Here is a 15,788-nt window from a genome sequence, read left to right as displayed (position 1 = left end):
TTTGTTAAATCCGATCGTTTGGGTGGTTTGTGACTGAAGGTCGTGAACGCAACACAAGCAGGTCGTGGGCTTGCGTAAAGTGCGCATGCGCAGCAGTTGCCATGGCGCATCCGAGCGCCGCTGAGCAAACTGTTTCTTCAAGTTAAAAGTCCAAGCAACATCTTTTCTTAGGTCCAGACAACAACGTCAGCAGAGTCGCTTTTATCTTTCCTGTTTTCACGTCTTCCATGTTGCCTTACTTAGCGGCGCCATTAGCGTGACGACACAGTGAAAATGAATCGCTCTCTGGAAATCGCCGTGTGCAATGTTTTGATCTCAAATCGATTTAGAGGCTGATATAAACCCTGCAACAAAAGTAAGTCATTCTGATTTAAATGCATTTTACGGTATAGATATTTTACCCGCGAGACTTTTCTATGTTTCATAGCGTAAATTTAATATGTATGGCAAACTCGCAACGTGTTTTCTTTATCATTTGACGCTGCAAAAGCGGCGATCAAACAGTCTATTTAGGTCACTGAGTTTAAAAATGCAAGTCAATAGTCACATACGGAAAAAAAGAATAGAACATTTAAAAAAAAACATAAAGGGCCAAGAGCAAAACATGTGAGTCAGATGACTCAAAGAAAGGGATGTAGCTTGTGTGAGATTTTTTTTTTAGACTCCATAACCACTAATGACTTAAAGACTTTTGTTATTTCAGCCTTGATTTCATCTTTTTATTCAAAGCATTTTAACATGACAGTAAAAAGACCAAAATAGATTAAAGTTCGCTGTTGTAAGTTTATTTTTTTAGAAAAGCTAGGAATAGTTGTATATAGTGGACTCTTCTAGAAAGGGTTTCATTTTTGTTTGATATTCTGTTGAATTTTTCAGAGTTTGCAAAGCAAATTTTATTTTCAAGGTCCTGTTCATGACATTTGGTGATCAGTGCAATTTGGATCTAATAAATGATTTGCATCTAATGTCTTCTAGATGAACGTCCTCAGTGGAAAACTAAGGCGAACCGCCCCCATGCACGGCAGCAGTCGAAACGAGCTGGTCTCGGAGAAGACCCCGCGGGCGAACGGTTGGACGTGGCCCCCTCAGATCTTCCAAGTCGTTGCCTGGCTATTGTACAACTACCTCGCCGTGGTGGCCTTTGGAATGTTCATCCCTCTCCTACCTCTACCTTGGAACCATGTGCTCTACACCGTATCTTTAACGCTCCCTCAGATGGCGCGCAAGCTAACAAATTAGCATTCCCAACCAAACAAGGTTTTTCTTGTGTGGGGGGGGTTTGTATGAGCCTCTGTTACAAACATGAATCTTCTACTTGTATGTGACTCTATGAAAACTAAATGGAGTAGAAACAGCGCTGTTTTTGTCTGATCCGAGCACTTTCCCTTAACGCTAGCGGCATCTAGTTTACAGGTTTGGCCTTCCTTGTGCACTTGCTCAGCCACATTGCCGCCGTTAGCATAGATCCAGCAGATGCCAGCGTGAGGGCCAAAAAAACCTACACCGGACCGATGCCGCTTTTTGACCGGACGGTGCAACTTCATGTCATCCAGGACTTTCACTGTTATCTGTGTGAAGTTAAAGTGTACGTATGCTAGCTAGACAAACTATATTTTTAAGAAATGTAATGTTGGATGTTTCATTTCTTCAGCGGGCCCAAAGTGAAACATTGTAGCATTTGCAACAAGTGTGTGTCGGATTTTGATCACCACTGCAAATGGTTGAACAACTGTGTGGGTGGCAGAAACTACGGGTAAGTCCAGCGATACTAGAATTTGAGCTCTGATGTTAATTCGTCCAATTATGAGCACAGCCGTGTTGCTTTCAGGTACTTCTTTGCAGCCGTGATTTCTGCAGCGGTCGGCACGGGCCTGCTGGTCGCTGTCGTCTTGTTTATATTCATCCAACACTATCTTGATCCAAACGCCCTACGAACCAGCCCTCAATTTCACGGTGAGTCATCGCTCTTTTGGATAAAGGATTGTTTGTTATGATAATTCTTCATTCAAGTGTGTTTGTGTGTCCACCATTCTGCAGGTGTGATGGCAAATGACACCTGGCTGGTGTTTTTACCGGCAGCCCCCATAAAGACTAGTTCAGCCGGTCTCCTCATAGTGGCCTTTGTTACAGCCATGCTGAGTCTGGCTTGCCTGGTGCTTCTCTGGCACCTTCTCTGTTTCCATTTCTACCTCTGTAAGTCACATAGCTCGTTAAAGCAGCGGTATTAATAACACATATTAAAATTTATAGTGAATTTGGGGCTCTGATAAAGTTTTGTTCCAAAAACACGCACAAAAGACCATAGGAAGTAGCATACTAAAGGTATTGCGCGTAAATGCTAACTTCCTTAGCATTGGCTAAAGGATGATATATGGCTGCTTACTTGCCAAGGATTTTATAAGTGTTCTGTTTTGGTGCATTTAAAAGTGAATTTAAAAGATTCTGTGTCAATAACTTCATGCCTATTATATAAAAAAAAGTAACTTACTAAAGTTATAAGTAAAACTTAGATGCTAACGACCTTAGCATTAGCTCATGGTGAAAGGTATTTAAATCAAGAGATTATATCATGAGGTAAACTTTTCATGTAACAAAATTCTCTACCTATTAAGATTTTCAACTGTCTTTTCTACAGTGTGTAAAGGACTAAGCACGTATGAGTACATAAAGCTCCAGCGTCAAAAAGAAACCAAAAGCGGAGACATCGATGTGGGAAATTCACACAACCTACAAATAATAAAAGTTTCACAGGTGACAATTCATGCTTGCTCCCTCTCAATTACATCTATTGTTGTCTTTTAATGCACATTTCTATGCTTAAGAATTCCTTGCGCTCTACGGATTGCGAGCCAACCCATATTCCCCGAGCAAGGTAACAACAACCCGACTGCTCCTATTGTGCCAGTACAAACTGCCAAGGTTGAATGTTGTGTTTATTTCAATAGTTCCTGCAATCCCGATGATAAAGGACCAATTTCCAACAGACTGCCAGAACCCATCTGCACCGAGGTAAGAAAATACACTGCGACTTTTTTGCAAGCTTTAATTCTTTTGAGACCTTTCTGTAATTAAGGGCTATATAAATAAATTTGATTTATAATCTAGATGGAAAACACCAAGAAACCTTCAGAAAAGGAAAACACCTTCCATCATGACACACAGAATTCAACAGAGAAAGAGCGTGAGTGTTTTTCATCCATCTTGTGCAGCTGTTTTATTTCATTTTATCCCATATTTCTATTTATGTTGATTCTCCTGAGTTATTTCACATTGAAAATGTCCCAAAAAGGAGAAAGCGGTACGAGCACCTCAAGAACCTGGAAGCCTGATGCCGGCGATGAATTGCAGAGTGAAAGCGTCAAATCAGCGGAAAGCGTTCCAGAGGTGCAGGATCCCCTCGGAAGCTTGGTGATGACTCCCGATGACACGTAACAGTCAGTCGTGCACTGGGATTATATGTCGTGCTCAGGGACACCTCGTTAAAATGAGTTACCATGGAGCCATTGGTGCAAATGAGGACATCCTCAATATGACACCACCGCTTTCAAAATAGACTCTCCTCTTTTTTTTTGTATACTTAACTCCACTTTGTCTTTTGTTACGTTGAATTACAAGTTTTTCATGTTATATGGTGGTCCATCTTCAATGTCGGCGTCTGTGCCATTAATCTCAGTCGAGTGGATGTTTTTGGCATCTGGAGCGCTTTTTATTTATTTTCCAAACCAAACCTGTTCCAAGTACAGGGCAGTCACGCTTAAATCATGTAATTTTATCTGCGGGCCAAAGCAACAACCTTGTATGGTAAAATAGATTCATGTGTAGAAAATAAGGCACGTTCTAGTGGGAGAAGAGTATTTAATTGTATTAGTAACTTCATTTCAGAATTAAGAACAATTATTTTCTTATCCTTATTTGCTCGTGCTTGAGCCTATGTGACCAGAATCCTACATTTAGGGAATTTCTAGAACTTGCTGCATCCTATTAAATATTTCAAAATATTTTTGTGTACCAGTGAGAAATGCTATTTCATGTAATATACATAAAAGTCAAACTCTTTGGCAGACCTCATTTGGGGGCCCTGCATACTTAGTTTTGAGCCTCTAGGTCTCAATTAGCATACGTACATTAATTAGTGCCTGTACATAATAAATGTGACACAAAATGCCTGAGAAGAAATGCTTAATTTAGTCAGAAAACGTCTCCTCGTTATAAATAGTGCCCTCTAGTGGACTAAAAGCAAAAGTGCTAACCTTGGCCAAAATAGTGCCTCTGACAGAATACAGTAACTAGTAAAAATTGACATCGACCATAAAATAATATATTAATAGTATAAACGATAAATAAATCACAAACTGTGATCACATTGATATAATTTCAATTTAATAAAATACATGGCTTAATCTGAATTTTGATTGTCAAGCACTGATTTCATTTTGTTTCCTTGAGCGTTTAAACATGTGGAGAATACACTCCAAACCACAATCGGAATAGACAAAATGAGGCAATGCCAGTCTGGACAGATTTTTCCTTTTCTTCCTCCTCTGAGGAATTTACCTTTTCTCCATGTACGTTTGTCCATAGCCGTAGGCTTAATTTTTTTTTTTTTTTTTTGTCATGCACTTGTGTGATTTGTCTTCTCCTCAAATCTTTTGGTGAAGTGGTTTACATTATGGCTACAAGGTTATATAATGTCCATCCCAGTTCAGCTATTAGGCGCACATTGGTTGTGTAACAGCCTTTAAGGAGAATCCGGTTCCTGTGTACCATCTTTCACAAAGATCTTTAAATAGTAAATTGTCTCTCCACCTTCTCTAGGTTGAGAAAAGAAAAAATATTTCTTATAAATGTTTGTGCACGAAACGTGGTTTGGTTGCTGTTGTTATTGTTAGGCACAGCACCGAGCGCGAGCGACAGGAGCTCGTCGCGGGGTCAGGACAGCCAATCAGCGGACTGCTTTCTCTCCAGCATCCTGGGAGAGAGGGGGGGCAAAACCATCATCGCTCGACTGGAGCGCGGGCAGCCGATAGGAGAGAAGAGACGGACGGAGGCGCTTCTATTAACTATGATTTTGAACTAACACCAAGGTGGGGGATTACGTCACCAGGTGATTGCCTTCATTTATTTCCCTTTTTTCAATTTCTTTTGCATGTTGAAATATTTTTAAAAGCAGAAGTAGTCTTGTTTGCGTCTATCAACGCATCCGATCGCATAAGGTGCGCTTTTTTTGCATTCCTTTGCGTCAGACATGGCTTTTAAAAAAGACGAGATGCAGCTATTCGAGTTTATTTAGCGCAATTGACTGAACGTTGTACGTGCACATTTGACGCACGCCGATGAGAATTTGACATTTGCGGCTTTATGTAACACTTGTCTCAGGCAACAGCTGCAGCCGCAGTCATGTCTGCGTAACATCAACAACACGAGTGTCTTCGCCTGTGTTTATCTTCCAAACGCACCCCTACGAGCGGGCTGATTAGTCACTGAGAATGACGGACATTTTGACTGGCCTATGGCTGCAATCCTCCATGCCAAGCTAGTTACATAATTATGCATGCAAGACAGGACGCATGGCCCCATTAATCAGCTTCCTGACGCTTTGGATTGCAAAAAAAAAAAAAAAGCATGTATGTGCATGCATTGAGAGTTAAATTTGATAAAGCAGCATAGCGGACTGCCTCACAGTTCAGCGGTTCCGGGTTTGACTCTTGGGCTTGCATGTTGTAAATGCGCTTTTTGCTGGCAGAGAGAGAAAAAAAATCACGCTTAACTCTACAAATGAAATATTAATCAGAATACCGTGTTGTAAATCTTGCTTTTGACTCAACTTCCCCTTTAAACGTTTGTGGTTTCACTTCCGTAACCGTCTCCAAGCCAACTAGAACATGAATGTGGCCCACCAAGAATTCAAGTTTGCTTTAAATTATCCGTACATTTAAATATGAGCATCAATAATTGCTTTTCTATATATGCGCTGTGATTGGTTGGCAACCAGTAAAGAGTGGGATAAGCACCAGTTCACCCGTGACCCGAATGAGGACAAGTGTACTACTGCCAGAGGTGACATTTTCTCCCCATAGGTTGAATCAGACATGCATGGGAGGAACACAGTCATTGGCCCACTTTTCATCAAGCCTTTTAGCTGACATCACAAACTGAAAATTATTATACACTGGAATTTTATTCAAGGGTTAAAATCCGGTCAGTATGTGTCATGCTTCACTAACGGTTCATAAATAGGTCACTGTAGTGGAACGTCTAAGGTTGAAGACAGTTGAGCTGTCAGTGTAAAAAAAAAAAAAAAATCAGGTTCTATATTGAATCTTTCCTTCTTTGTTGGCATCACAAAAACAAGTTCACAGGTTTCAAGTGTCAGATTTTTTTTTGCAATCTCAGTGGTGTTTGATTTTGGAGGCTCCTTGGAAGCAAGCTGGATGAGAATATACTCGGCTAAGAATGGCTACTGGGCCTTCCCCCCTTGCTGTGTATGGCGTCACGCTTTTCTTAGCGCGCTCTCGTTTGGGCTCACCGCCACTGCCAACAATAACCGCTGTGGCTGGCTCGAAGCATCTTGTTACTCTGCAGCTCAGCGCACGCCAACGTGTGATTCAGAGCGGTCGAGAGGAGGCGAAGAGTGATGGAGAGTGTGTGGTGGTGGTGGTGGTGGTGACCACAGGTCTGTGTTGCGCTGTGATGATATCATTGTGACGTTGCTTCGAAGAGGGGGGGGAATGACCAAAAACAAATACAGAATATCCTCAGGCTGATTCCTGTGACATTAGGTAGTACACCCTTTAAGCATTGATGATGTCATATTAAACAAAGTTTGCATTTGTCTAACTCCAAACTTTTGATTTGAGATCTAGCAATCTATGTGGAGTAAACAGTTTCGACTATATTTTGTTTGAAAGTACTGCTAAGTCATTTTGATGTTTTGGTCGTAGGCTAAAGACTAAAACTAAGCATGTGGACCAACAGTGAAAATTAACCAAGGAAACATCTTTTCAAAAAAATGCTGCTAATATTGAATGACTATTAGATGTTGTTTTCTGCATCATTAAATTAATGCCAAAAATTAAAGATAGGAAATGCTATGTTTTTAGCATTTAGCTTACGTTTTACCAATACATTTGAACAGTTTTACCAAATACAGTGATCCCTCGCTACTTCGCGTTTCGTTTATCACGGCTTCACTACATCGCGGATTTTTTTCCAAATAAAAAAAAAAACATTTAAAAGTCAAAATAAAACTTCTAAATTGAGGAAACATTTGTTTAACCCTTTGGACAATATAGTATTGCTCTAAATGTTCGTTTACATTCCTTTAAAAGTCACGATCGCGAATTAGCATCTTTCCGCTAACTTGTTAGCCTGCTCAGTACTTCTTGTTGGTGACCGTACATCGCGGATTTCACTTATCTCGGGTGATTTTTGGAACCAACTATCCGCGATAAACGAGGGATTACCGTACGTTAAAATGACTTGGCAGTACGTTCGGACAACATACACTTTCAAAGTTAAAACTGTTGACCCAAGACCAGAAACCTTATGTATATTTAAAATAAAATTAAAAAAAAACAGAGAGAGAAAGAGAGAGAGAGAAAATGAGCATCCCGGAATGGTTTGTGTGACTCTACCGGTAATAATCACCACTTCATGATTGACGAGTACTAAACGAGAGCCTCTTCCTGGCAAGAATCACGATAGAACGCAGATGGGGTTCGCAGTGATTCGCCGACATGTCGCGTAGCCTAAACACTTCCCCCCTCCTTCTCGTTGTCAACGATGTCATCATTTTATGTCACACCGTCTGCCAAACAAACACATTTTTGGGCAAGCGCGCACCTTGCACATCATCCCCCTTGTCTGATGAGCATGAATAGAATGTTTCCAGCCGCGATGGCGTATTGTCACTGTGAATAGATGCACTTAAAATTGGGTCAACTTATGCTCGGCGCGCTCATGTGTGCAGCGTGTTGCCAGAAGGCGTGTGGATGTAAGCATGCTGTCATACGCTCGCCGGAATTCTCCCTGGAGAAATGCCCTCAACCTCGTATAAAAGGCTTGGAAAAACAACACAATGATGCCTGTGTTGATATTAAAGATACAGTGATTTTTAAAGATACAGTAATTTTCGTTTATCGCGGATAGTTGGTTCCAAAAATCACCAGAGATAAGTGAAATCCGCGAAGTACGGTCACCAACATGAAGTACTGGGCAGGCTAATGAGTTAGCGGAAAGATGCTAATTCGCGATCGTGCTAACGGACTTCTAAAGGAATGTAAACGAACATTTGGAGCAATACTACATTGTCCTAAAGGTTAGATGCATGTTTGCTCAATTTAGAAGTTTTATTTTGACTTTTAAATGTTTTTTTAATATGGAAAAAAAAATCCGCGATGTAGCGAAGCCGTGATGAACGAAACGCGAAGTAGCGAGGGATCACTGCACTTACAATTTTGATTTAATATTTGAGCTGACATTGTAACGTATCTACTACTTCTCTCGATTGTGTGAGAAGGCATGTTGTCTCGTCGATCCGGACACTTGAGACCGAAGACTATAAATTGAAGAATAATGGAGAAAAGAGTGCTTTGTTCGACAATGATTTGGTTGCATCTCATTAAAATGTAATGAATTGTCACTCAGCTGAGTGGGAATGTTTGCCCACCTTGTAATATGATTTTACGTTTGAAAATTATTATGACTATTGACACAGTGGTTTTATATTTTGGGGAAAGAAGAGACTGTAAAGGGATTTAAGAGTTTGGTTTTAAATCACCGCTAATCATTGATAATTAACACAGAATCACTGGTGGAGCTAGAGGGGGAGAGGCGGGGGCACTGCCCCCCTTAAAATATTTCTGACCCCCTCAGGTGCCAGGTTAAATAATTGACTTTTGGGTATTTCCCAATTTTTCATGAATTTTCGTTCATATTTCCACTCTTTTATCAGCCTTTTTAAAATAATTTTGCAAGTTTATAATAAATCTAAAAATACAGAAATATAAATGTATTGTATCCCCGTCCAAAAAAAATAAATAAAAAATGCTACCAAAAACAATGTCCCCGTTTTATTTATTTTTCATACTTGGGCAAAACTGTCCTTTGGAATTTGAGGCTCAAAATATGTCAGTGTGGAAAATGATCTGTTGATATTAAGTAACCAAAACACACTCCTAAAACTCACATACAAATGTACTGTTAAGCTTAACAAAAGTTCAAGAGTTAGAAAATGGAATGATCAGAGTCCAACATAAGGTGGACGTCAAGGGGTCAAATAAAGAGATTTTCTGTAGACTCAACTCTGGTGCTGGCCCGAGTCCTCGATGACAAAGTGCCTTGCGTCAATAGTGAGAGTCTACGATGTCGCCATGTGTGTGTGAATAAATGTGCAAGGGTCGTACAGAGAGGGCCCTCCATTTTTAAACAAAGGCCTCCCAGTGTTTGCATCTCTGAAAGCCACATTATTCAAACATTTTGAATATCGTCTTTTATGCTTAGCTTTTGTATCCATTAATGTCTTGGCAAGGTTTTTAAAAGTGCTGACTGACCATAGGCTGACTTAATTTTATGACTTGTTGGTGCGTGGATGGGAGGTGGGGGGGGGGGGGGGGGGGTGTCACGTGAACAAAAGAGGTCGTTGCTTCAAGAAGACGCATTAGTTTGTTGGACTCAGCATTTCATACATCTAGCTTCTCTCCGTATCTTATTTGCCATAACTCGTTAAGGATGTCATGTTAATTATGGGAACGGCTCAAAGGTGAGCATAAAGGATGGATTAATTTTGGGACGGATGACGCTTTACTAGATTTGAGTTTTAGGTACAGTATATCATTGTTCTGCTTTTTACGTTAAGGAATTTGAAATACTGTTTTTTTTTTTTTCCATGTGTGATGTGAGGTCAAGGTGACGTGCCGCTGCTCTCAGTGTGTAGAGACATTTTGTGAATATTTGTAGTCTGTATGTCATGTTAAATTTGTCTCAAGGTTTGTTCTTCACTATTTTTCTATACCTCATTGCGTGAATGCTAAGAGGTGCATATTTTTATTTTATCTAGGGACTGATATGTGGTGGACTAAATTTCTCAAACAAGTACAATCCTTATATGGTCGATGATGTTATCAGGTCCATAAAATTACTAAATAGACTCCCCCCCTCCCTTTCCTGTCAAGAAATATCACAACCTAGTCTGGGACTATTTTAGTCACAATGCATTGTGTGTATGATATTTTTGGGGTGTATCCATCCCAGCACTAAAAATATTTTATTCATTGCATGAAGAAAATTACTTTTATGGCATGAGAGAAAATCACGTTCACGTGTGGGCACGTCATCCACCTCCATTTTCATCTTTTCCACAGCACAAAGAGAAAACACAAGTCAGCTCATCCAAGCAACGCACAGAAGGAAGCTAATTCGTGCACAAGCATGGCAGACCAGAAGTAAGTTTGAGAAGTGAACCCATAAGAGGTCACGTCGGTCTATGCTTGTAATCCATCACATTTGTCTCTGTTTGTGAAACAGACCACAACAAATTTGATCTGATCCGGTTACACTAACAATCACGTGATCAATCTTTTTATTTCCTCTCAGAGACCGACTAGAAGACTTTAAAGTCCAGACAGTGAAGAATATCAACTCGGCCCAGCTTCGGCCGCACAGTGAACACTCGAGAGACCGCGCCTCCAAAAGGCTCTCCACCGACTCAAATGGGACCAGCGAAGGAGGTGTGGGTTCCTCCACGCCGGTGGAGTTGACAGCTTTAGAAGAAGCTTTCCGGCGTTTCGCCATTCACGGCGACACGCGGGCTACGGGCAAAGACATGCACGGGAAGAACTGGTCCAAGCTCTGCAAGGACTGCGGCGTGATCGACGGCAAGAATATCACCCTCACTGACGTCGATATCGTCTTCTCTAAAGTCAAGTAAGAAAGCGGACTTCTTCTACCATGAACATAATTTGTGATGTTCGATACCATTTATCGAGTTAATATCTTTGACTATCAATGGCACTGAATGAGTTAACTACTTTTGACATATATTAAAATTAAATTTAACACAATGACACAAAAAAATTCTGATACAGATGATGACTCGCCTTGAGTATCGGTAGTTGATATCGGCAGCCACAAGAGTTCGATACTTTAAATCAGAGGTGTCAAACTTAATTTTTTTGCGGGCCGCATTATAGTCATAGCTTCTTTATGACTGTCAACCCAAATAAATGTGGGACCACCTCATATTATATACAGTAAAATCTACAAAACAAACTAATAACTCGTTTTCAAATCAGACGAGTAAAAACTGGTCAAATATTTAAAAAAAAAGACCCGATACTAATAACCGCTTTCAGTACTCAGAAACAGTCGATCCAGACACTTCTCTGGGTCTGATATATTTGGAGTAATGTGGTTCACCACAGATGTGCCATGACAGGAACGCTTCTTCATTGCTAACGCCGAAGCAGCGATGACTTCAGTCTTAGTCACCGAACACTCACGCATGCCCCACAGTCCAACCAAGCGGCACAAACAAACATTACTCGGTTTACAATTACAGGAACAGTGTTGGGTGGAGGAAAAACACATTTAAATGTGCGAAAACTGCAAAAGATTTATTTTGTTGTCTTTGGAAGAAGCTACTAAACCAAGCTGCTATCAAAAAGCAGAAGATCTGGGTGGATGACTCCTCATGTTCCTCCCCAGGCCAGATTGGTTCATCCTTTACTGCTTTGATTTAACTGCACTAGACTCTAATAATAAACGGTGACCTCAATTGCACTAAAGAGAGGACATTTTTTATTTACTAACCCAACAAAGTGGTTGGACGTATCACAACTTGTTCCTGCAATGATGTATAATCAAAACGGTCGTAAGCAAGATAAATGTGACTAAGGAAACAGGAGTGTGTGTCTTTGGAAGTAACTGATCATCGTGTGTTGATGTTGAGTGGGAAAGGGCATGAAATAGGAAATCTCACGCTGATTTTGTGCATACACGGACAATTTTGTGTTGTTATTCTTCTCATGGCACTCACTGTCACTTTTTTTGTGTGTCATGATATTCTTTTAGGTTTATATACTACGGTCGAACTACCATTAGCGCCATTTTGCTGCTCATCCTCCATTTTGTTAGCATCAAGAATAAAATGTTTTCATCAATCCTAAAGTTCGTCGTCCAATTTCTAAAATAAATCAAAATTTCCCATAGGAAACAACAAAAACAACTTTCCCAATTCCATGTACCGTATTTTCCGGACTATAAGGCGCACCTAAAAACCAAAAATGTCCTCAAAAGCCGACCTTATAGTCCGGTGCGCCTTATATATGGACCAAATTCCTAAATTTAAACTGGCTCGAAGCATTGTGTCATGAAATCAATCATAAGTGGCCCGTTGAAGACTATGAATCATGAATCAAAAAGACTATGGATCATTATTTTGTGATTATAAAGTAATTTGTTGCATCTGAAGTTGAAATAAAAAAGATAAAATGGAGAATGATTTGATTTGGATTAAAAATCTGACATGATGCATTAATGGTGCGCCTTATAGTCCAGTGCGCCTTATATAAGGACAAAGTTTTAAAATGGGCCCTTCATTGAAGGTGCGCCTTATAGTCCGGTGCGCCTTATATAAGGACACAGTTTTAAAATGGGCCCTTCATTGAATAGTCCGGTGCGCCTTATAGTCCAGAAAATACGGTATATAAAACATTGTTTTGACACTCCCAAAGCTAATGCTAATCTAAAGCTAAGCTGGAATACATGCTAAACAGATAGCCAACGTTGATACTTTGGTGAATGGCACAATATCATGACAGCAGACATGTGACTGTCAGCCTTGAGGTCAATACAGTAGCATCTGTGTCAAGTGGAGCCGGGTCCAGACTGAAAGGGGGGTGGCATGGCCTTCGTGTAGCGACTAGCCCTAGGCCTGACTGAGCAGCGTGCATTTCCTTTTAATCAGCGTCAAGGCTGTTTGCATGCACATGTACATGAAATTAATGAGCTGACGTTTGGAGTGATGAGAAACGTGGAGCTTTAACGTAAACTATGAATCTCGTGTAGACTAATTAATTACCAGTATGCTTTAATGGTGGCTTTATTTTCCATGCCGTGGTTCCTCGTGAACGAACAATATTAAACACATTCTTCCGTCTGCGTTGGTTCTACCGGTGCCGCAGATGTTTCAAGTATGTAAATTAAACAGGTCAGCTGAGTTTTCCAAGGTGAAATAATGTTCCATTCCCTATCCGTCTTCATTGTAACCTACTTAAATACTGATATGCTGTTTATTTATAAAGCTTAACTATTTAGATATTTAACGGTAAGCTCGATTTGACTCCATCGGACGGGGACGCAGATTTGTCCTCCTTCGACAAGCGGCAGTGGAAGTTTAGCTTCCCGTCTGACATTAGACAGCATGAGAATGATTCCCAGCATGGAGCTCTGATGGACCGCCTAAACAGAACAGGTCAATGGGGTGAGGAAAAAAAATAATGATCAACCCTAACACCCCCCCGTGTTTACTGTGGCTTGTTGCTATGACGGCAGGTTGCCCCGGGAGACGGTAGGGCTGCATATGCTGTTGTTTGGTTGATCCATCTCCACAGCGATGAATGTTTGTGTTTGTTACTATGTGGAAGTGAAAGGGGCACACGGCCAAGTAGACAAGTGAAGCACTCACATGGAGCGTGAGTGAGCGAGATCTGACTTATTGCCAGCTGTTACGAGTTGACCTTATGAATGTCAATGCATTTGCTTCCACGTGAACTGGTACGAGTAAAAGTGGCTCTCCTCAGAAACGCCGCACGTCTGCTGAGAGATGCTGATGTTGAGCCAAATAAATAAATAAATAAATAAATAAATAAATAAATAAATAAATAAATATTTAATTAAATTTAATTTAATTTAATTTTAGTTTTTTTCCTGTAATTTAATAGATTTTTTTTTTCCTGTAATAAATCACTGTTTCGCTCTTTCAGGAAGAAATCCTGTCGCACCATCACGTACGATGAGTTCAAGAATGCGCTAGGAGAGCTAGCCAGGAAGAAGTACAAAGAGAAGACTGGAGAGGAAGCCGAGGCTGAAGTATTCAAGTTGATTGAAGGGAAGACTCCCGTGATCGCCGGGGTCACGGTAAGACTTCTGGTTCGAGTTTTGGAGGGTGGGCGGTGTTAATATAAAAAAAAAAAAACTCCGTTGCAGAGGGCCGTCGCTTCCCCCACAGTGAACCGCCTGACAGACACCACCAAGTTCACGGGGTCGCACAAGGAGCGCTTTGACGACACGGGACGCGGGAAGGGTAAGGCGGGACGAGTCGACCTGGTCGATACTTCGGGATACGTCTCGGGATACAAGCATCGAGGGACCTACGAAAAGAAGGTCACCAAACCCCCCGGTGCTAAACCCATGTGAGATACAGAAATATGGATCGAGGATCGGCAAGGATCGAAAAAGTACTCCAAAAAAAATATACATTATCATATATTTTCCCACCCGGTTGTTTTGTGTGTGGAGAGAGTTCCTCCCCTTGTGAAAGTGTGAGAACTGGAAAACTGTTTACATCTATTTTTACAAAGTCTTCACCAGCTGGTACATTCCTGTCTAATAGTGAGAAATTGCCAAGAGGAGAACGATGCCGATGATGATGAAGCTCTGTTGTTTTGATCGGGCCTTAAAATATTTATCAAGCACAATGAACAATGAAAGCCAATTAAAACAGCACAAAAAGCTTTTATCTAACAACACTGCACTTTTTTTTTTTTTGCAGGAAAAAAATACTTTCTACACCCATTTTAGAATTTAAATTAGCCGTGTTCCAGATAATTGGCACACATTTGTATATTTAATATTCTGATTTATGTCTATTACTTGTCTAGTCTCCCTATTTTTGCTGTTCATATTCTTTTTTATAAAATCAGCCATTTTGTTTCTCCCAAGTCAAATTAATTAATTACCAAATTCTTAATCTGTGAATTTAGGGGTCGAAAGCGCAATTGTGCAAGATTGTATTTTTGAGATTAGATACCCCCCCTCCCAAAAAAAAAAAAAACTAATATATTTGTGGTTAGATTGTGTATTAATTACTAACCGTAGCCACTTGTTTAATATGGCTTAATATTCCTTTCTGTATTTCTGTACTTTGTGCATGTTATGATGTATTTTACATTTGAGAAGCACAGAAATGATTTGTTGTATTTGATCTACTGTGCCTGCTGTAAGGACGGACTACTGGACAGTTGTTTTCTTTCTTAGAAATCTTAAGTGATGATGAAACGGTGTTGTCGCTCGAATTGTATACAATATGTAAAAACTTGGCCTGCCATCAAATGCTGTTATATTTGTTATCCAGAGAACCTTTAACGTGTGGTACTGTCATCTGAGGCACAAATTTGAAGGGAATGCCGGTTATATCCTTAAATACTGAAAAGGAGAAAAAAATCCAAACTTTTGTAGAACATTTTTAACATAGTATTTGTTGTCACACTTGCCTGCAACCGCAAAAGTATTGCAGCTTATGTGATTATTTTGTCCGCTCGAGTAAGCTCCCCCGTGCTTAATGCCAAATACTGTGCACCTTTCATGTAGAGGAACGATACGTGTGTTATTATTTTTGAATTCATAACATTTTAATGTGCTATTGTGTCCCCCCCGGTGCATGCAGTGGATCTTTGTACTTGTTTAGAACTCTTAATTGTGTGTTGATGATTTGTAGTGTATTCTTGAGAATAAAACAAAAAGGGCACATCGAACAAATATTTCTGCGGTGAAAGTGTAATGATCACTTT

At 40.3% G+C, this 15,788-nt stretch overlaps 2 protein-coding genes across 5 annotated transcripts; both read left to right on the top strand.

The window, feature by feature from the left end:
* The first annotated feature begins 73 nt into the window (after nucleotides 1-73).
* zdhhc11 (zinc finger DHHC-type containing 11) lies at nucleotides 74-3,998 on the top strand. The gene is made up of 11 exons (XM_049729606.2): nucleotides 74-355; nucleotides 976-1,194; nucleotides 1,407-1,585; nucleotides 1,652-1,753; nucleotides 1,829-1,953; nucleotides 2,038-2,193; nucleotides 2,636-2,751; nucleotides 2,823-2,872; nucleotides 2,946-3,009; nucleotides 3,106-3,181; nucleotides 3,290-3,998. The coding sequence occupies exons 2-11, from the start codon at nucleotides 976-978 to the stop codon at nucleotides 3,430-3,432; spliced, it is 1,230 nt and encodes a 409-aa protein (XP_049585563.1). The 5' UTR covers nucleotides 74-355; the 3' UTR covers nucleotides 3,433-3,998.
* A 952-nt stretch (nucleotides 3,999-4,950) lies between these two features.
* On the top strand, nucleotides 4,951-15,758 carry LOC125974796 (tubulin polymerization-promoting protein). 4 transcript variants are annotated; one of them, XM_049729609.2, is made up of 5 exons: nucleotides 4,951-5,104; nucleotides 10,362-10,442; nucleotides 10,594-10,923; nucleotides 13,983-14,136; nucleotides 14,206-15,758. In XM_049729609.2, exons 2-5 carry the CDS (start codon nucleotides 10,429-10,431, stop codon nucleotides 14,413-14,415), a joined length of 708 nt encoding a protein of 235 aa, XP_049585566.1. In that variant the 5' UTR covers nucleotides 4,951-5,104; nucleotides 10,362-10,428; the 3' UTR covers nucleotides 14,416-15,758. The 4 variants fall into 4 exon arrangements, with proteins under 4 accessions (XP_049585566.1, XP_049585568.1, XP_049585565.1 ...); XM_049729611.2 differs by having other exon boundaries at nucleotides 4,988-5,084; XM_049729608.2 differs by lacking the exon at nucleotides 4,951-5,104 and adding an exon at nucleotides 9,627-9,760.
* The last annotated feature ends 30 nt before the right edge of the window (nucleotides 15,759-15,788 follow it).

The sequence above is a fragment of the Syngnathus scovelli genome, chromosome 9 (assembly GCF_024217435.2).
Source record: "Syngnathus scovelli strain Florida chromosome 9, RoL_Ssco_1.2, whole genome shotgun sequence".
In the NCBI taxonomy this organism is placed as follows: Eukaryota; Metazoa; Chordata; class Actinopteri; order Syngnathiformes; family Syngnathidae; genus Syngnathus; species Syngnathus scovelli.
Note: the sequence above shows the minus strand (reverse complement) of the source record. Positions and strands in the feature narration are given on the sequence as shown.